Genomic DNA, 22,352 nt, shown 5'->3' on the forward strand with positions numbered 1-22,352 from the left:
GAGCCGCATAAGTAAAAATTAGGGCAGGTGACCAAAAACTTGTTCAAAGAGGTATGTTTTAAGGAGCGTCTTGAAGAAGGAAAGAGGTAGAAAGGCTGTGAGGTTTAGGCAGGGAGTTCCAGAGCTTGGGGCCTAGGCAACAGAAGGCACGGCCATCAATGGTTGAGTGATTATAATTAGGGATGCTCAAGAGGGCAGAATTAGAGGAGCGCAGACATCTTTTGGTGGGGGGGGTGGGGATGTTGTGGGGCTGGGGGAGATTATACAGATAGGAAGGGTCGACGCCATGGAGGGATTTGAAAATAAGGATGAGAATTTTGAAATCTAGGCGTTGCTTAACCGTAAACCAATGTAGGTCAGCGAGTAGATACCTCAAATCGCTGAAGAAATACCACCAACAATGTCTCCGCAAGATCATGCAAATCCTCTGGGAGGATAGACGCACCAACGTCAGTGTCCTCGATCAGGCCAATATGCTCAGCATCGAAGCACTGACCACACTTGACCAGCTCGGTTGGGCTAGCCACATTGTTCGCATGCCCGACACAAGACTCCCAAAGCAAGCGCGTTACTCGGAACTCCTACACAGCAGGCAAGCCCCAGGTGGGCAGAGGAAATGTTTCAAGGACACCCTCAAAGCCTCCTTAATAAAGTGCAACATCCCCACCGACACCTGAGAGTCCCTAGCCAAAGACCACCCTAATAGAGGAAGAACATCCGGGAGGACGCTGAGCAATTCGAGGCTCATCGTCGAGAGCATGCAGAGAGCAAGCGCAGGCAGCGGAAGGAGAGTGCGGAAAATCAGACTCCCCACCCACCCTTTCCTTCAATGACTGACTGTCCCACCTGTGACAGAGACTGTAATTCCCGTATTGGACTGTACAGTCACCTGAGAACTCGCTTTTAGAGTGGAAGCAAGTCTTCCTCGATTTCGACGGACTGCCTATCATGATGGGTGAGCGGGACTTGGTGCATTAGGACACAGGTTTCAGCAGCGGATGAACTGATGTAAGGGCAGAGACGGGCGATGTTGTGGAGGTGGAAATAGACGGACTTTGTAATGCTGCGGCTATATGGTCGAAAGCTCATTTTGGGGTCAAATATGACAAGGTTGCAAACAATCTGGTTCGGCCTCAGATAGAAGTTGGGGAGAGGGATGGAGTCAGTGTCTAGGGAATGGAGTTTGTGACGGGCACCAAAAACAATGGCTTCGGTCCTCCCAATATTCAATTGGAGTAAATTTCTGCTCATCCAGAACTGTATGTCGGACAAGCAATCTGACAATTTAGAGTCGGTGGAGGGGTCGAGAAAAGTGGTATTGAGGTAGAGCTGGGTGTCATCAGCGTACATGTCACCAAGGGGCAGCATGTAGATGAGAAATAGGAGAGGGCCAAGGATAGATCCTTGGGGGACACCAGAGGTAAAGATGCAGGAGTGGGAAGAGAAGCCATTGTAGGTGATTCTCTGGCTACGATTAGATAGAAAAGAATAGAACCAGGCAAGTGCAGTAGCCAGTGGAGAGGCGTTGGAGAAGGATAGAGTGGTCAACCGTGTCAAAGGCTGCAAAAAACTTAAGAAGGATGAGGAGGGATAGTTTGCCTTTTTCACAGTTACAAAGGATGTAATGTGACTTTGATGAGAGCTATTTCGGTATCGTGGCAGGCGCGGAATCCGGATTGGAGGGATTCAAACATGAAATTGCGGGAAAGATGGGCACGGATTTGGGAGGCGTCAATACGTTCAAGGAATTTGGAGAGGAAAGGAAGGTTGGAGATGGGGCGGTAGTTTGCAAGGACAAAGAGATCGTGGGTTGTTTTTTTGAGGAAAGGGGTGATTACGGCAGATTTGACGGAGAGGGAGACAGTACCCGAGGAGAGCGAACCATTAACAATGTCAGCTAACAGGGGAGTCAGAACAGGAAGTTTGGTGATCAGCAGTTTGATGGGAATATGGTCAAGGGAGCAGGAAGTGGGTCTCATGGACAGGATGAGCTCGGAAAGGTCATGAGGCAAGATCGTAGAGAAACTGGAGGACGATGTGAGGTCAGGGCTGGGCAGGGGGCTTCCTTGGAGGAAGATTCCCCGGTGGGCTAGGGGAAGGAAGGGAAGAGGCAGAGGCAGCCAACAGATGGTCTCAATCTTAAAGGCAAAGAAGTCCATGAGCTCCTCACATTTATTCTCGGAGGTGAGGGTGAAGACTGAGGAGAAGGGTTTAAAAAGACGGTTAGTAGTAGAGAATAGAAGCCGGAGTTTATCTTTACATTCCAGAATGATTCTGGAATGGAATAGTGAGCGATTTTGGCAGATGAGAGCAGGACCCGATAGTGCTTTATGTGGTTCAGCCAGATCTGGCGGTGAATGGCTAAACCTGTTGTCTGCCATATCCATTCATGTCTATGTCCCTCAGAGAATAGAACATAAAAAGATAAAAAAAGCTGGTACTTTAATATCTCCCAGTTTTCCATCAGTTTTAATGTCCATCTCTATTGTCATTAAATAACAACAGAAAACATCTCCCATCAGCTTCTCATACTTAAAGGTTGTAATTAAGGTCAATGATAACACACACCAAAGTTTTGTAATTTGCTGGCTAGTTCTAGGGCGAAAGTATAAAATCATAGCTAGTTTCAGAAAGTACTTTTCTTGCAGGTGGGGAAGTCAATGCCCATCAGTTTCTGCAGGGGAACAGTTGGTTGTTACTGTAATAGCTGGTCTTATAGTTGGAAAATGCTCTGCTGACTTGTACTGTTTAAAATTGCAGAGTCTGAATTTAAGTGCCTGTGAGGTGATTGCTTGCTGACAAAAAGACCAGCTGCAACTGTAAATAATTTACAGATTCAACACAAGCTTTCCCCATATTCAGCTGCTCCTTGGGTGTTAGATTGCAGGCAAACATGTCCATAAATATTCCAGTTACAGACGGATTTTATCTTTCTTCTTTACCAACGGTGCTTCCTGAGGAAGAGTTACCTGCTTTCAAACTTTCTCCTGCAGTGTGTCAATGGTTCACTTTTACTTCTGTATTGCTAACTGTTGTTCTGTTATCATCCAGTTGAGTTCTGGATCCAAAAAGCTACCTCATGGTAGCTTTGAACACTTCTTCAGTGTTCAGGGGATTGCCCCACAGAAAGCACATGTTGATTCTGTAAGAGCAGCTGGTTACTGTTACAGCTGGTCTTTGGTCAGCAAGCACTCGGCCCTTTAATTTAGACTGTAATTTTAAACCGTGGCACTGAGCTGCTACTGTGCTGGCCTGTAAGACCAGCTGTCACAATAAGCAAGTGAGTACCTTCTTTTACTGGGTGACCCGAGAAAGGCAGAACACCTGCACTTTAAAACATGCCGCTGATTATAGTTAAAGGCCCAGTGAGGGGGAAACGTGACAGGGGAAACTGCACTCTGAGGTGAAAATCACAGGATCTGTTGTGGGATGTCAAACTGCAACAAATCAGGCCCTAGTTATATATATTATTGGTGGGATGCCCTATAAATAAGATATATGAATATCACTATTAGCTGTTCAATTGCATTTATTAATTTGATCATCTGATGTGGTCTATTGTATCAGAAGATTAAAGAATTGGGATCAAACAATAAAATCAAAATAACATTGTATAGAAGAGTGTTCCAATGGAGAAAATTGTATTCACTTTATTGCTGCATATTGACAATTTTCTAGACGCCAAAGATTGTAATCCCATTTTATTTCAAAAACAACTGTAGTGGAAGCCATTTAGAATCATAGAAGATACAGCACAGAAGGAGGCCACTGAGCCCATTGTGCCTGTGCCGGCTCTTTGGTAAAGCAGTCCAATTAGTCCCAATCCTCTTCTCTATCCCCATAGCCCATGCAATTTGATTCCCTTCAAGTATTTATACAATTCACTTTTGAATGAAATCTTGTATATCAATGTAGCTAGTTAAGTAGCTGATTAAATGTTATCGACAGTACTGAAATGGAGACAGTAGCAAACTGTCAGTTCAGACTGAAAATATTCTACAGAGCAATGTAGTGGTTATGGTTCTTGACCAGCAACCCAAAGATCATAAGATAAAATTTCACCATGGCAAGTTGTGAAATTCAATAATTTGTGGGTTGACAGCAGGAAAAAAAAAATGAGCATTAAAACTTCCAGATTCAGGAAATCAGTTTCACTTCTCTTATAACATCCCATAGTATGTGGTTGATGCCCGCTGAAGTGACTTAGCTAGCCACTGAGTTGTAAAAACAATTGTTGCTAGTAGGCCAACCACCACCTTCTCTGGGCAACCAAAAATCGTAGTTACCTCTGGAGTACCAACAATGTCTCTGCAAGATCCTGCAAATCCCCTGGGAGGACAGACAAACCAACGTTAGTATTCTCGATCAGGCAACATCCCCAGCATCGAAGCATTGACCACACTCGACCAGCTCCATTGGGCGGGCCAAATTGTCCGCATGCCTGACGCAAGACTCCCAAAGCAAGCGCTCTACTTAGAACTCCTACACGGCAAGCGAGCCCCAGGTGAGCAGAGGAAACGTTTCAAGGACACCCTCAAAGCGTCCTTGATAAAATGCAACATCCCCACCGACACCTGGGAGTCCCTGGCCAAAGACCGCCCTAAGTGGAGGAAGAGCATCCAGGAGGGCACTGAGCACCTTGAGTCTCGTCGCCGAGAGCATGCAGAAAGCAAGCGCAAGCAGCGGAAAGAGAATGCGGCAAACCAGACTTCCCACCCACCCTTTCCCTTCGACAACTTTCTGTCCCACCTGTGACAGAGACTGTAATTCCCGTATTGGACTGTTCAGTCACCTGAGAACTCATTTTTAGAGTGGAAGCAAGTCTTCCTCAATTTTGAGGGACTGCCTATGATATGACCCTAATGATCAACCTTGTCCAACTTCTATTTTTCATCAACATAATGCCCCTTAGGTGAAGGATATGATGTTACGCTCTCACCCGGCATCATGTACTGTTTTTTTTCTGCAGAAAGAGTGGGGGAGAGCTAGGGAGTGGGTGTTGAAAAGTTAAGTGAAGGTGTATAAAGCATTTGCATATAGTAAGTCTGCTGAGAGATGAAGAAGCAGCAAGTTGAATGAGGATGGGCAGGTGATGAATGTAAAGCCAAGTGCGTGGAATGCGAAGTGAGGAAGGAGTGCTGGGTGAAGTTACTGATTGTGCAAATTCTAGGATGTGAAAAGAGAATGGTGTCAGTGTGTAGCAGTGAGACCTTGTAATTGGATGTTGAAGAATATGATGGAAGGGACGGAATTGTTAAGAATGGTGGAGAAGGGAGTGAAAGGGGTGCTGGCAGGTGTTGTCGAGAGAGATGTAGCATGTACTGTACTCACCGTTCCTGTTCTTATGAGGTCATTTAACCTCTTCCTACACTGAAGCCAGAATCTAAGAGTAATGCTGCTGGCACTGGCTCGCTGAGCTACCTCTATCCAGGCCTATTGGATAGTCAACCTGCTTCTGCTCGTGTGGGTGCTGGAGACCAATATGTCCCTCCTTGCCCTGGCCTCCTCCACCAGGACCACCAGGAAGTGACCTGAAAAACTAGAGGCAGCCCTGCAACTTACTACTGCCAAGATAATTGTCTCCACACTGTTCCAATGAAATCTTCCAGAAGAGAACGCAACTTTGTTTTAAGAGGTACATTCCTGTTTTAAATAGGAATTGGGAGGCCCGCTGGGAAATGGGCAGGTTTCCCATTTCCCAATGCAATCAGGTGGACAGCCTGTCAATCATATTAAAATCAAACCCGAGAGTAATAATCGGCTGGCATCATGCTGGCAACATCATGGAGGATAGCTGCTCACCCTGCCCGCTCTGGGTGAAAATTGGGGCTATTTTTGCAGTAGTGAAGCTGTTCCCGATGTTGCAGAAAGTCACTATTGTAATTATACAGCATCATGGTAACTGGATCTGTAAGTAGGCTAAAGGCCAACCAATGGCAGTTTCCACCACTCTACCCTTGCTTCGGATACAAACTTTTAACTTATAAGAACTGCCATGATTTAAAGGAGTTTTAATAAATGAGAACATACTTAATCATCCATGTTTAGATGTTGATTAACATGGGGACAGTTGTGACTATTCTGCTTTTACTACGCAAAGGAATAAGTAAAAATAAATTATTTTCAAAATACACATTTTAAAATCAAATTTCAATATAAGGAAAAATTACCTGAAATTTCTTTATTATCAATGGTGGCATAAATCACTGGATTTAAAGAATGTTAGTGAGGTAATGCAACAAGATACTCTATCAACTTTGCCGAGTTAATGGTATTTATCTTCTGATTTCTTCCATAGATTCTGTGGAGAACACAAGACATTTAATTATTACAGTCATAATTCCAGTTTACAAATAAAGTTTTATTCAAATAAAATGTACACAAAAGGCTTTGCTGCTGACTACATAGTCACTGAAGGTAAGAATTTTAGTTCAGAATATTTTCATTTGTTAGAACTATGGCGCATCATCAATCCCAGAGACCAAAGTCAACATACATTTATTACGACCGAGATCAAATTAAAGAAGCATTTAGCTGACCTGAAGTGAAAAGCCTTCTCCAGGGTCTGCTGCTGATTTGTGTCTGGAACTGGGACAGGTGGCATGGAAAAGGGGATGGGAATGTGGCATACCTGCCCATTTTCATGTCCACTGAATTTCTAGCTGGAAGTGATGGCTGACATTCAGACATCTATCATATAAGGGCAGCATATTGGTTGTGATATTCAAAGGATGGAAATATGTCATCCTATGTATTTCTTGTCATTTGACCTTTAGCAAATTTGGATGCCAGGGATGCCTACTTGTCCCTGGCATCCAGCATTGCTGTGGCAGTAGAGGGGGATTTATAGCTTATAACCTGGGAAGCCTGTGCTATTGACCTTAGAGAGAGATTGATTGCAGATGTTGTATTACAAAAGTTTACTTTTTTTTTTAAAGAAATTTTCATGACAAACCAGGGTCAGAGAGCTGACACGGTGTGGAGGGGGCAGGTATGGCGGCCGGGAAACCCAGATTTACGGGTTTCTTTGAGGTCCTGCCGAATTTAATATGTAAAGATCGGTTGGGGGAGGCTGTGGATGAAGGGGGTTCTGATTGTGCATGGGGGGGGTGGTGGGGGCGATTATGGGAATCCGATTGCATGGAGTAGAAAACAGGTTAGTTTAGGGGTGCCAGGGGAAGCACTCCCGCTTCTCCTGGCTCATAAGTAACGCTGGAAAGGCACTTGCCTGTTGGATCCAGCCGTTCCCGCCTCCCTTCAACTATCGTATTTCCTGAGCCCTGGGAAAACCATTAAATTTAAAACACAGCTAAAATTTGAGGCATGCAGCCTCATTAAAATATATAAGTTAGGGACCTGCCTCTGCAAAGCAGCTTAGTCACCCACCCCCAACCCGGCTCTGTTAAAATTGCAAGTGGGCGTGTTGGAAGCGGCTTGTGGTCGAGTTTCCCATTTTAAACATTTTTAACCACCTTGCCCCTCTCGCCCATCCTGTAAGAGGTGGTAGGGGGCCTCTGCCTACGCTATTACTGGTGGACTCCATCGCAGAAATCAGGAAGCAATGAGATTCACCACTTCACTCAAATGCTGACCTCTCAATTCCCCTTTCTTATTGCCATGTCAGCTAATATCGTTAATGCTCAAGTGGAGGATAAGCAACAACATGGAATTGTTGCTGGATGGCCTATATCTGTGTTGAAATCTCTATGGGCTCGAGTTGCAAGATCTAAAGCTGATTATTTTTGAAGTGGTTTATTGATGATTCCGCGGTTGTTTATTGATGGTTCATTGAGTGAAATCTAAGCTTTCTCCTCCTCCCTTTTTGAAAACACCTCTCTTTTTAAATTCTGCCTTAGCCTCCCTCTGTCCTCATTTTCCAAATGCTCAAGTGATTTTTGTTTTTTGAAGTAAATGTAATCACGTGACTTTTGCATTATTGGAGCTAGAAGGGAGTGCGATAGTAAACGGCCTATGATTCACTTTTGTTTTAAAAAGAAGTGACCTTTGGTCTCTGGTTTATATTAAGACCAGTCTTAAGGGAATCGATTTGGGTCAGGATGGTTTTTATCAAGGTCACAAGATAGAAACCTATAACTAAGATCATTTGGCCCACCAAGCCAGTAATACGTTAACTAGAACCAGTGATAGCACTCACATCCATGGCCATATCATTCTAAATTTAAAACCAACTGAGTTTTTCTTTTGTAAAGAATTATTAAATACTAGGGGAATAATTATGCTATAAAGTCCATGTGCTCATAAAAATCTGTTTGTTTATTCTGACAGGTGATTTGGCATGAACCAAGTAGCACGGATGAAACTGATGGATTAGGAGGATTCCACCCAAAGTACTTGGGATACATACAGTGCTTACCCTATTAATAACGTTGTCACAGATCAACAAGCAAGTTTCAGAGCATTACTGATCACTACTTGCAAGACCAAGGTTTCTAGAGTGTGCATTGGGCAGGGGAATTGTTTACTTATCAATTGGTACCTCAGCACGATTTTCTCCAAACCTTGCTTCCAGCATCCACTAAGTTGGTTTTCATGAGACATATATGAGCATTTTACAGTTGTCCCAAATCCTGTTGTTAAGCTACCAAATATATCAATTAGAAAAATATCTTTTTAAGAACAATGAGCTTCAATAATTATTACTATAGCTTTTAGATTATCCTGCTTCTGGAAATTCAATAAGCAATGCCATTCCTGATCCAATATGTGCTTCTTGACCCAATTCACTTAATAGGCCCAGGAGGTGCGCCGACTTTTTAGAACAGAAACGTGCCTATTATTTACCTTGGTATTCTCCTCGCAGTCCGGTCGATCCAGGCCCTTGGCGCAGCGCAGCAGAATGCGTAGGGGGCGGAGCCAGGTCCCGGTGCTGAAAACAGTGCTGGGACCTCTGCACATGTGCACTAGAGTGTGCGTGCATGTGCAGTAGCTCCTCGCAGCCCCAATCTGTGCAGGCTGTGTGGGAGGGGCCCGAAGAACGGCGCCCCTAGCCCTGGCCGAATGGGTTCGCCGGGCATTGAAGATCGGGACTCTGGCTTTCCTCCCGTTCAGCTCCCCCCCTCCCCCTCCCGTTCAGCTCTTCCCCTTCCCATTCAGCTCTTCCCCCTCCTCTTTCCCCCCCCCCCTCCTCTCCCCCACGTCGTCGACGGGGCCCGCCTGCCCGCCATCTCGCTGGGGGCAGGTCCCGTCTGAAGTCCTCCGTGGCGGCCCAGCTTCCACGTCGTTGGTGGGGCCTGTTCAACACTCCCCACCACCCCCCCCCCTCCCTCCCGTTCAGCCGCCCCTCCCTCCCATTCAGCTCCTCCCCCCCCAACTCCCTCCCGTTCAGGTCCCCCTCCCCCCTCCTCCCTCCCTCCCTCCCCCTTCTCTCCCCCCCCTCCCCCCTCCCCTTCTCTTCCCCCACCACTCGCTGTCAGAAACACAGAGACACTGTCAGAGACAGAGAGAGAGAGAGAGACACCGGGGGTGGGGGGTGGGGGGGGTCGTCCCAGCATGCTGTTGGAGGGCTCCTGGTGCAGCAGTAGGCAAGTAGAAACTTAATTTTTTATTTATTGATTTTTTTATTATTTGTTTTATTTTTTATTAATTTTTTTTGATTGATTTATTGATTTATTTATCATTGATGATGGCTCTTTGTTTGTAAAAGTGAAGTGTTTAATGTTTGTAAACTTCCCTCCCACCCCCATATCTCTCGTTTCCTACGCCTGATTTATAAGTGTAGGCAAGGTTTTTCTGAGCGTACAAAAATCTACACTTACTCCATTCTGTTAGTTTGGAGTAAGTTTTCGCTGCCTAAACTTGCAAAACAGGCGTAAGTGGTTGGACAAGCCCCCTTTTGAAAAAAAAATCTGTTCTAAAATGAAACTATTCTAACTCACTAGAACTGGAGCAAACTAAATGCCGAGAATTTGCAATTTCTAAGATGCTCCATTCTAAACTAGTTGCTCCAAAAAAATAGGAGCAACTCAGGCTGAAGCTTGAGCACAATGATTCCGACTGCTGCATTTAGCTTCTGCCATATTATTCATGTTGCCTCTAGATTATTACTCCTCAAGATCTCAAACCACCCACCCAATTCTGTAAAAGAGGCATCATACCCTTCTCTTGAAATAACTTTTTTTTCAAGGAGTGATCACAGCAGCTATGTGATGTTGTCTCATTATGTATTATCACAATAAATATAACACAGTCCCTCTTTCACCTCTCACCCTAGAAATACTCTACAGAATCACAAGAATAAAAATGAAAGCCTTGAAATTCCTGGGGCCAAAAGGCATGGATTTTGGATGCACTGCTTTGGGGAGATTGGAATTTTTAACTGCCATGGTTCTGCCCCCTTTCAGCACATCAAAGTTCCTGGGGCTAGATTTTACATTTTTGGGCAGATCGCCCAAAAATGGGCATGATTTCCGGCGTGGGCGTTAAAAATGGGTTTTCAGATCACAGGCTCTTTGCCCATTTTCAATGCCCCTAGTCTTCATTTTAAAAATTGGGCTTTACCAGGAGCGATCTGAAATGGGCGTTAGCATTAAATCTCTCTGACCTTCTGCCATAAAGTGTCGCCGTCCTTAGCAATGGCATGGCAACACTCGTTTCCCGCAATTCAGGAGGTCACATGTCTTCATTACATATGCAGAAGAGGAGACAGAGAGAGAAGGAGCAGAGAGGGACTGAAAGCGTGTGTGGGTGTGGTGTGTGCTTATTTGGCTGCTGTGGGAGGCACGAGGGAGATTCACTAGCAGCAAAAAGCCCACTAAGCATCCAGAACATAGATGGCACTGAGTTTTTGTTCAACAAATAATATATAACATGGAAGGGATGGAAGAGGCCGTGGAGCTGCTAGCCAGGAACACTGGGGCAGAGGGCTCCCAGTGGTTCCGGAGCGTGGCACTGTACCCCAAGGTGCTGCACCCCCATTGTCAATGACACATGAGAGCCAGGAGCAACATCTTGCTTCTGGCTTGGAGCACGTTCCCAACTTGGGACCGTCCTCTCCCGTATCCGTCCAAGCAGCGGTTCAACCGTCACCCCCCCCACACCCGCCCTCCCCAGTGAAGCAGCGCCTGAGGAACTCCTCGGCCAGGCGGCTTGGAATCAGGAGGGGAAGGGGTAGAGGTGGGGATGAGAAGGGAGGGGAAGGGTTGGTTTTTACTGAAATACTGATAATTTCAGACAAATGGTCGATTTAAATCTTTTTTATTTAACATAACCTTGTTGCGCATTGGCTCAGATAGCTGCACCGTTACACACTGGTGATTCCTTAACATCAAAGGGTATAATAACACTTAACCTCAATCAACTTAAACTTTAACTGTCACCAAGGTGATGCCCACCATTGATGTATGACCTGCACACCCAGCAGTGTGTCAGCCTTGTAAATACCACCAACGTTCCTTCAGGCAAAGCGCTCATTTACGAGCTCCTGACGTAAGAATCTTGCAGCTATGATGCCACCACGGGCCCTTTCCTGCGATCTACAGGGGGCGGGGGCATGGCTTCAGCATCAGCCTGATTGTGTGGCCTGAGGTCAGTGTCCACCTCCTCGTCCTCCTCTTCCTCTCTCTCCTGAGGTGGACCTTCAGACCCTTCTGGCAATATCTTGTCCCCTCCTGATAGTCCATTTGTGCAGCATGGAGCACACCACCACGAATTGAGCTACCTGCTCAAGGTGGTATTGGAGCTCACCTCCTGAGTGGTCCAGGCATCTAAAGCGCTGCTTAAGCACTCCAATGGTTTTCTCCACAATATTGCGAGTGGCTCTGCAGCTCTCATCATATTGCTTCTTGGCTTCGGTGTGGGTGTCATGCAGGGGTGTCATCAGCCAGGTGGCGAAGCCATATCCTTTGTCACCAAACATCCAGCATTGACCTTGTGGCTGTTTGTTAAACAAGTCAGATACAGTGCTCTGACGCAGGATGTGAGCATCATGGATGGTTCCCGGAAATTTAGTATTCACTGCCATAATAATTTGCTGGTGGTCGACAACGAGTTGCACATTCAGGGAGTGGAATCCCTTGCGGTTCCTGAAAACCTCTGCATCCTGAAAAGATGCCCGCATTGCAATGTGCGTACAGTCTATTGCTCCCTGCACCTTGGGGAAGTTAGCAATTCAGTAGAATCCTAAAGCCCTCTCAGTCTGAGCCTCCCTGGTCATAGGGAAGCAGATAAAGTCCATCCTGCGTGCGTAAAAGGCTTCAGTGACCTGCCTAATGCAGCGATGTGTGGCATGCTGAGACATACCGCAAATGTCGCCAGCTGAGGCCTGAAAAGAACTCAAGGCATAGAACGACAGTGCCGTGGTGACTTTGACCTCGACGGACAGTGTAGTCCTGATGGTGCTGGCAGGCTGCAGATCTCCCCTGATGAGCTGGCATATCTCACTGATAATCTCTTTGTGGAAACTCACGTCTCTGAAAGGCAGGTGGTGTCGGGCAAGTTGAGGTAAGACTGCTTCTCCCTGTACTTGCAGGGAGTGTAACATCTCATCCTCCTCAACAGTCTGACACGTCTTATATTGGGCACGTGATGCTGTCGAGCGTACCTTCTGCCATCTCGAGTCTGCAGCATATAAGTGGTCATCAAGAGAGGGTGAGAAAGGACAGGCCCCATTCCAATAGCTATCTGTTTTCCACCAATTGGTCACAAAGAATGAATGTTCCCACAAAGACACCTATTACATTCCAATTGTCCACAGTATGTTCAGATGTTTGTTCAGATGTTCACATCACCTCCAAAGACCTCCAGAGTACATCCGAACTCCCGCGAGGTTGAAGCAGAGCAGTCTTTTAAATGATGCGACATATGATTTTGAACATGGCGTCCATACTGCTGTGACTAGTTCCGGTTAGTTCCACTTTTTCCCGACTTTTTTTTGGCGAACGATATTTTGGGCGAGATGTGTGCGAGGTACCGATAGTAAGAATGGATGATATACTGGGCGTTAGTTCCGGCAAATATGATCTTTACGACAAAAAACAGTGGCCGGGCAATATTATTAAATCTCGGTGTTAATTCTGTGCCGAAAGTAACGCTGGGCGATATTATGGGCGTGGGATCGCCCATTCTGATGATTCCACCCCAAAAAAGTGGGCGGGCGGTATTTTTTTCTCAGCATTCTGCACATGTGGAAAGTAACGCTTGGCGATAAGTGACCAAGAAATGGGTGTCAGTTTCCATTTTGTGGCTAAATGGGCAATATCTAGGAATTACACGTCATTTCAGCGTTAAAATGGGCGTTAAGTGGGTGTTATGCATGCAAAAATAATGGAAAATCCAGCCCCTGGTACTTTTGGGGCAGGTGAATAATTTAGACACATATGCTTGGCATACTATGATATCATAAATGAAGAAAATAGGTCATGTGATGTAATTTCCTCATTTATACCCTTAGCGACATTGGACGCCAAGGACATCTGCGTGTGTTCCTGGCATCCAGCATTGTTAGGGCTGTGGGAGCAGGAATTAAAAAATTCAAAAGCTGGTGTAGATTATGTAATCAATTAGCTCCCAGAGCTCTCTGGGCTAGCTAACACAGAGGCAAGGTTCCACACCAAAATCCTTGCCCTCTTTCTGGGACTGACACCCCAGTTGTAACAGAAACATTTAAATAACCCTGATCCTGTAATTTTGAATGGGATCTTTTTTTTTATTCAATCCTGAGTTGTGGATGTTGCTGGCAATGCCAGCATTTATTGCCCATCCCATTGAAAAGATGGTGAGCTGCTGCCTTGAACCGCTGCACTCCGTGGTTATGGTTGTAGGCAAGGTGCATGTTGCCCCAGCTTTCCCCCTCCCACCAAGCTCCCCAGTAATTTTGAGGCCTAACTTTTATAAGGTACCTTTTGGCCTGATTCAATGTTTTTTTGTAAGATTCATCTCTGCACATTTTTATGCTGATTCCTGTTCAAAGCAATGGGAGAAAATTCTGTCCCTGAAATGTTCATATTTAATAACAAAAGTGATTTTTATACAATGAAGACATGCCTCCCTTGTTTAGTTGAAGCAAGAAGCATCAAAAAATCTTGATTAAGGTGCCTACCTCTGTGGCAAATGCAATGTTTAAACTTAGTTAAATTGTTTAAAAAATATAATTTTATCATAAGAATTTTTTTTAACGGTTTGGGGCTAAACTTTCCTTTAATTTTCGGCGGGTTCACGTTGATTTTCTCGGCGGTACAGCTGTTTTTCCGCCCGGCGAAAGTTTCCCCTTTAGTTTTTCAATGGCATCGCCCAAATTTGAAATCGCCTGCCGGGACCAAACCGGCAACATGCACCGCCGAGAAAATCACCAGGGCGTAAGTTTTATCTGTCCAGATCGCCGAGGGAACCACCCTGTGAAAGCTGCTTAAACAGTGGGGTAGGTGCAAAGAAAGGTAAGTTAAAGGTTCTTTTTTTTTCATTTTAAAACTGCGATTAGATGTAAAAGTGTCTTGGGAATGTTTTTTTACTTTTTAGTGACATTTTTTTTTTAAGTTTTCCCCCCCCCAGGCCCAACTGCAGCTTCGGACTAATTGGGGAAAAAAAGGCCTGTTTTACTTAGTTTCCCCTTTAACCGCCGAGAAAACCACGAAGAATAATGGTACAAGATCCATTTTCTCATTAGTTTTAATTTTAAAGTGGCAATTTTCGCCAGCATTACTTACCAAACTTTAGCGGTTTTTCTGGACGGGCAATCTGGCATTGAGGGTCTCTCAGGAAAGTCTCGCCCTTAGTAATTGATTCTTCTTGTCCAAGATACCTTCTTTTGTTTTTTTAAAAAAAAGGAAACTGCTGCTTGTTTTATTATGAAATGTTTATATAATAAGCGAAAATCTATTTAGTTCTATTAATAATTTGTATATACTGTAATTTTTATAGATCTTAAATTTTTCATGGCTGACTGACTTTAGTTATGGAGGTCATTATAGTTTTCTTTTGTATTTTTCCCCAGTAATATTGTATATTTTGGTAAAAAAATATGTATTTATGAGATATTCTGAATTGAAAGATCAATATTTTTTCATTAAATTACTGTTTTACTAATACTGTGTTGTTTTAACTAACCGGGCACAGACAACTTCACTAACATCAACACAGACATATTTGTTTCTTATAGCATGCTGAAATAGCAGAAAATGTGAAAGAGAACAGTACACTACAGGATAGTGTAATGTTCAAGAGAGCAATCTATGAAATTAATCTCCTTCCCTTATTCACAGCCATCGCCATCTCTCTAGTCACATTGGCTGGAATTTTTAGGTTTGGAGCCAGTGGGAGCGGGAGGCTGGTAGAGTACGGGAAACACATTGTGGAGTTTTACTGCACAGCTGCATGTGACGTCACATACAGGTTCCCACCCAGAAGTCAGCCTGATTGACAGGCTGGCCTCCAGTTGGGCGGGGAATGCTGGAAAAGAGCCTGCAACCCCAAGGACGGAGTTGATCCCTTACCTGGGTGGATGGTTCGATCGGGGCGGGGGAAGCCTGATCCCCAAACCCATGGCGGGTGTGGTTTGTATGCGGGGTGCGATGGCGGCGCAGCTTGAGATGCAGGGAGGAATCACTCCTGCTTCTCCTGGCCGACAAGCAGTGCTCCCCGAGGCTGTCCTCACCTCGATGCAGCTGCTGGGAATCCCAAAATCTGGGAACCCGACATAGTGGGTTAAATCTGAGCCTTCCAGCCTCATTAACATATTCAAAGTGTGAACCCGCCTCCTGGGTTGACTGTCCGCACCCCGGCCCCACTCAATTAAAACCGAAAGTGGGTGGATTGGAGTCAGAATTCAAATTTTTAACATTTAAACCACTCACGCGACACCAACCCACCCGTTAGCCGGAATCTTCCCATCCCTGCGAGTGTGGGTTTGGAGGCGGGCCCGCTGTCCAAATGACTTTGATTGACAGCGGGTTGATATTCTGCTCTGAACCCGTCTCCATGTGAGTTTCTCAACTGTAAGGTTGGCATTCGGATAGCCGACCCGACAGCAAGTGGCGGGACAGGTAATTAACATCATTAAAAAGCACTTAAATGCTAGTTAAGAGGCTTAAAAGCAGGCACTTTCAATCTTACCAACCTTTTGACTACTTTGCCGCCCCTTGGGTTTCACGCCAGGTAAGTGGAGTCGGGTTCTCACTGACTCTCTATTGCTTTGACTAGTTGACAGCTGCAGCAGTGGTGTAAAAGCTACCATTTCACAGCTGTAGACTTTCCAATCTCAGAAGCTGAAACTTCAGGTTTTGGAAAAGATTTGTGACCTCTAGGACTTTGGAAGTGGTTTGCAGTGAACTCTCCATTCACTCCTTGGAGCAGCCTCTCTGACCATTGACAGGGCGCGTCTGTCAACTCAACCTCACCTGCCATCTATTCCAGCAGCATCGGTGCTCTTGAAAAAAATCTCACCTTGGTCCTCAGAATCCCATCACGATCAGCCCCAACACCAACATCATTAAACACACCAGCATCACTACCAACAACACCAACCTTCTTCTCAGTACACAGGACATCAGCACCCGACCACAATGCTGCCCAGGAGGTCAGTGATGGCCTCACCATGGCCACTTTTACTTCACTTCATGCTGTACACCCTGACCAATATATGATGCGACAGGTTGGCACCACCCCACACCAGCTTTATAAAGCATTCCTTTCACACTCATCACCATTGTGGGGGTATGTCTCACTGTTCACTACAACTCATTAAGCCACTTTCAAAGGTGCTCAAATTTCTGTCCAAGAACACCAAGTCCTGAAAATAAAGATTTCAATGTTTGACAATACATTAACATTAACTATACATGACCATTAGCTAAAGGACCCAAGTGTCTGCCGTTGTGTGTTATTAGTTGGCAAGCTTGGACAAGGATGAGGGTGAGTGTGAGGGGTGGCTAGTGAAATGGGGAACTGATAATATAGATAGAGAGAGAGAGAGGGATGGGTGGAAGTGCAAGGTAAGTTGGTGTGAGTAAGGATGTGCAGGGTAGAGTAGTGAAGGCAGAGTGATGGGGATGTAATGAGTGGCACAGCAGGATGAGGTTGAGTGTGGCTTTGCTGTAACATTTCGTGATCTGCTCAGATCATTGAAGGGTTTGCGCCACTGTAGCCAGCTCCTCCTGACGACATCCCTGCTTGTGCCCTCCTGTGCAATCTGCATCCAGGCTGCGTTGCTGTCCTGGGGAGATCCCTTCCGCCCATGGGAAGGGAAGAGGACCTCCCTACCTACTGTAACTCCCTCCATAAGCATCTGGAGGGCAACATGGGAGAGCCTGGGTGCAGTCGTGCATCTCTGTGCAGTGCTTCTCAGTGTTTGCAGCTCTTCAATGCTGCATGACACTGACAGAAGTACTGTAAAAACCACTGTGAGCATGCTCCCTTTAAGGAAACCGACTGATCACACGTCATCAATTGACGTCATCAGACCGGCTTCCTCTTAATTGGCCGGGAAGCCCGCAGAACGGGCTTAACAAGCCCAATCATGGGAAGATTCTGGCGAGAGAGTGGGTTTGAGTCGGGAGCGGGCTTTCAACATGCCACCTACCTGGCCGCATCGATTCCGCCGATTGTGGAGAAATCGCAACCTTTTTGTGAGGTTAAAACTCCCCCATTTCTCTCAATCACATTCAAGGCTATCTCCGATAACTTCCTCGTCTCCCTTGCCACTGACTTTCCCCTTCGAACTCACTTCCTTTTGCATCCAGCTCTGGAAAGAACTCTCTTCAAGTCACTTCCAACGTTACTTTCAGACTCCCAATTGTCTAGTTTTGGCCCTCCATTCGCTATGATACTTCTTCAGCTACTAATCTGCTCAATCGTTCCCTCACCTCCAACTTTGATGCCATTGTCCCCAGTAAAACCCTTAGTCTCTCCCACCCTGATCGTACCCCTTGGTACAACCACCAGTTGCTCTCCCTTAAATCCAAGGGATGCAGTTTCAACGTTAATGATGCACAACTGGTTTAACCATTCATCACCAGAGAATGTTAAAATGTCAAAAGAATGCCTTTATCTGTTTCTGCCTTGTAACACTTTCTGGTCTGTATGGTATCCCTTATATTCTGTTTATGTGGTCTAACAAAAGTCAGGTGACATTATACTTGAGACCGTGAGTCAATTTTGTTTTTAAAAAAAAGCAGATTTTAATATAAATAAATGTTGAAACAGGAATCAGCAAATATATACACAATGAAGAGGATTACATTAGGTGAATGCCTTACATAGAGAGCACCAGTAATATTTGATGAGTGGTTCTGCTTTATAGGAATGCTGATGGACCTATTTATATTTCTACCATTTTCAGATTTTAATAAAGATTATCAGCAATTGAAGCATTTAGGGACGACATCATTAATCTTGTGCTTAGTTTCTGAAATCAGGCATATTTAGGCTATTGTCAAAAAGGCTCTTTTCCCTCAAGGAAAAGTTGTCTAACCTCATGATCATGAGGTGACATTTGGAACATTGTGCGCCATTTTAGGGACCCTGGATACAAAATATATGGATCGTTTGAATGAGGTGTATAAATGGGGTTTAGAACTCTAAATTATGAGGAAGCTTGCAGTGCTCAATTTGTTTTAATTGGAGAAAAGATTAAAGGGCAAGATGATCCACCTCTTTACAGTGCTGTAGATACAAGCAGAGCATGCCACTTGCACAATGGGCAGAGGATTACAGGGCACTGGTTCAAAATTAGTAAGTCTCATGTGAAAATAGATGTTGGGGATTGTTTTTTCCTTACAGGACTCCCGATAAATGAAATGTAATTGAAGAAAAAACCCCGATGAAACAAAATGAGCCACCGATTCTGTTAATTGTTTAAATTGAATTTATGGATGAAGGTAAGGCAGGCGATGAACTGTTCACTTCAATGTAATATCCATGAATTCTAACACCGAGAAGCACAACAGCAGCAAGAACATGAGAACACCATCAGCAAGTCACAGCTCCCCTGGTATGGGAGGTGAGTGCACGGCGTCTATGGTCCTCACCTGCGCTCGCGCACCTCGTGAGCTTCTCACAGCCACGTGCTAAGGGGGGGGGAGGGGCGGGGGCACGTGTGGGAGCCAGGAGTCTCAGCCCAGAGCTGCAGGTAAGAACCGAGCGTGGTCGGCGGTCCAGTGCGCAACCTGTCCCAGTAATCCGCGCTGCGGCGCCTCAGCTAAAGCTACTTCAATTGCGACATGGTATACTCCCCTCGCCCCCAGGATTTATTTTGGGGAAATGTGCCTGTGAAAGAGGCTTTTTTTTTGTTCTAGATTTTTATTTTCGGCCTGTTTGGGACAGTTTTTTTTAATCGTTTTTTGGAACGTCCTGCAACCATTGTTTAGAAATATCTAATTCATTTCGGATTATCCCTGATTTCTCCCAGATTCTGTTGCAGGGGGAGGGCTGCGGGTTTTTTGTTTGCGCTGGCTTAGGTGGCTGTAGGAACACATGTCGCACCCCGCCCAACAAACTGATAGTCACAGCTCTGACCGAGGTAAATAAAGAACGTGATATTAAAAGTAAATAACTATAGTGCATTTCTACACATTTCATTAGTCTAAATTGTTCATTTGAAATCACCCTGTATTTTTACAGATAAGGTACAAAACTATTTAAAATCAAACAAAATCTCTAGTGTTATTAGTAAAAGCTGAAAATGGAATTCATTTGGCAATTCCAGGATTTTTTGCCAGAAGCATTGAAGATGTGGTGATATTTGTCCATGTGAGGTTGGTATGTGACTTGGAGGTGACGGTGCTGCTCTTAAGAACATAAGAAATAGGAGCAGGCCATTTGGCCCCTCGAGCTTGCTCTGCTATTCAATAAGATTATGGCTGATCTGATCATGGACTCAGCTCCATTTCCCCACCCACTTCCCATAACCTTTTCCCTTATCGCTGAAAAATCTGTATCTCCGCCTTAAATATATTCAATGACCCAGCCTCCACAGCTCTCTGAGGCAGAGAATTCCACAGATTTACAACCCTCAGAGAAGAAATTCCTCCTCATCTCAGTTCCAAATGGGTGGCCCTTAATTCTAAGATCATGCTCTCTAGTTCTAGTCTCCCCCATCAGTGGAAACATCCTCTCTGCATCCGCCTTGTCAAGCCCCCTCATAATCTTATACATTTTGATAAGATCAGCTGTCATTCTTCTCAATTCCAATGAGTAGAGGCCCAACCTACTCAACCTTTCCTCATAAGTCAACCCCTTCATCCCTGGATTCTACCTAGTGAACCTTCTCTAAACTGCCTCCAAAGCAAGAATATCCTTTCGTAAATACGGAAACCAAAACTGCATGCGGTATTCCAGGTGTGGCCTCACCAATACCTTGTATAGTTGTAGCAAGACTTCCCTGCTTTTATACTCCATTCCCTTTGTAATAAATGCCAAGATACCATTGGCCTTCCTGATCACTTGCTGTACCTGCATGCTACCTCTTAAATATGGAGAACGAGTCAGACTGAACACTGAGCTCAAAGTAAAGTGTGACCGTAGTCTTTTATTGCAGGTCTCCAGAGCCTCTCCAACCTGTGAAGCCTCCTTAAATACCAAGGGATTATTGGATTCCCTTGGGACTCCAGGGGATGAGCCCTCTGGTGGCTGTACAGAGTAAAAACAAGTCCACATATATAACAACACTCCCCCGCCGTTCCCCGTGCCGCTCCACAAAGTCAATAGTGTAACTATTTACAATGTGAGTCGATCTGGGGCCCTTCTTGCCCTGGTTGATCGTCTCGGTGTGAAAGCTGGTGTTGCTGAATTATTTGTTGCGCCCTTGCTGGGCTGCTGTGCAGCTGACCTTGCTGGGCTGTCTGGTGTGTTGGGCCCTGCAGGGCTGCTGTGGATGATGGGTTCTGCTTCATGATCAACCATGGTGCCGGTTGCCACTGGTGTGTATGTTGGGGAATCAAAAAAGGTACGGTCCAAGGTGGGTTGCTCAGGATAGTCTGTGAATCTGAGTTTGATTTGGTCCAAGCGTTTCCGGTGAATGAGTCCATTTGAAAGTTTGACCCGAAACACCCTGCTCCTCTCTTTGTACACGACAGTGCTGGGAAGCCACTTTGGACCTTGTCCATAATTTAATACAAATACAGGATCATTGATTTCAATCTCGCGTGACACATTTGCGCTATCATTGTATGCACTTTGTTGAAGCTGCCTGTTCATGTAGATCAGGGTGAACTAACGAGAGCCTTGTCTTAAGTGCTCTTCATGAGCAGTTCAGCAGATGGGATCCCAGTGAGTGAGTGGGGTCTCGTGCGGTACCTAAGCAAGACTCGGGATAGGCGAGTCTGCAGTGAGCCTTCAGTTACCCTCTTCAAGCCTTGCCTGATGGTTTGCACTGCATTCTCTACCTCACCATTGGACGTTGGTTTAAACGGGGCAGATGTGACATATTTGATCCCGTTATGGGTCATGAATTGTTTGAACTCAGCACTGGTAAAACATGGCCCGTTGTTTCTCACCAGGACATCGGTAAACCATGAGTGGCAAACATGGCCCGCAGGCTTTCAGTAGTGGCAGCGGACGTGCTAGCCGACATTATCTCAGATTCAATCCACTTAGAGTACGCGTCTACAACCACAAGGAACATTTTACCCAAGAACGGGCCTGCATAGTCGACATGTACCCTAGACCACGATTTGGAGGGCCAAGACCATAAACTTAGCAGCGCCTCGCTGGGTATATTGCTTAACTGCGAGCATGTATTACATCTGTGAACGCAGGACCCGAAGTCAGCATCGATACCGGGCCACCACACATGGGATCTGGCTATCACTTTCATCATTACGATGCCTGGGTGGGTGCTGTGGAGGTCATTGATGAAGATGTCTCTGCCCTTCTTGGGGACCACTATTCGATTGCCCCACAGAAGGCAGTCTGCCTGTATAGACATTTCAGCTTTGCGCCGCTGGAACGGTTTGATCTCTTCCTGCATTTCCACTGGGACACTGGACCAGCTCCCGTGAAGCACACAGCTTTTGACTAGGAATAATAAGGGGTCCTGGCTTGTCCAGGTTTTGATCTGCCAGGCAGTGACTGGTGATTGCTTACTCTCAAATGCTTCCAAAACCATGACTTGATCTGCAGGCTGCACCATTTCCACCCCCGTTGGTGTGCAATGGCAGCCGACTGAGAGCATCAGTGCAGTTTTCTGTGCCTGGCCTGTGGTGGATGTATGCGGACAATGTGAGCGCCCATCTCTGGATGCGGGCCGATGCATTGGTATTTATCCCTTTACTCTCGGAAAACAGGGATATCAGTGGCTTATGGTCAGTTTCCAATTCGAATTTTAGCCCAAACAGGTATTGATGCATTTTCTTTACCTCATAGACACACGCTAACGCTTCTTTTTCAATCATGCTTTCGGCCCT

The 22,352-nt window shown here is 45.5% G+C and overlaps 2 protein-coding genes across 2 annotated transcripts in view; both read left to right on the forward strand.

Moving 5' to 3' along the window:
- The window catches only part of LOC139276111 (suppressor of tumorigenicity 14 protein homolog), a 100,493-nt gene extending 85,511 nt beyond the window's left edge, over window positions 1–14,982 (forward strand). The window contains exons 11-12 of the mRNA XM_070893616.1: window positions 6,299–6,417; window positions 8,287–14,982. Coding sequence (XP_070749717.1) covers window positions 6,299–6,417; window positions 8,287–8,300 — 133 coding nt within the window. The 3' untranslated portion in view covers window positions 8,301–14,982. The remainder of the gene's footprint in view (window positions 1–6,298; window positions 6,418–8,286) is intronic.
- A 4,069-nt stretch (window positions 14,983–19,051) lies between these two features.
- The window catches only part of LOC139275778 (ATPase MORC2-like), a 60,707-nt gene continuing 57,406 nt past the window's right edge, over window positions 19,052–22,352 (forward strand). Inside the window, exon 1 of the mRNA XM_070892980.1 lies at window positions 19,052–19,078. The gene's annotated coding sequence lies outside the window, so the exon portion shown is untranslated. The remainder of the gene's footprint in view (window positions 19,079–22,352) is intronic.

This window comes from Pristiophorus japonicus, chromosome 11 (genome assembly GCF_044704955.1).
Source record: "Pristiophorus japonicus isolate sPriJap1 chromosome 11, sPriJap1.hap1, whole genome shotgun sequence".
Taxonomy (NCBI): Eukaryota; Metazoa; Chordata; class Chondrichthyes; family Pristiophoridae; genus Pristiophorus; species Pristiophorus japonicus.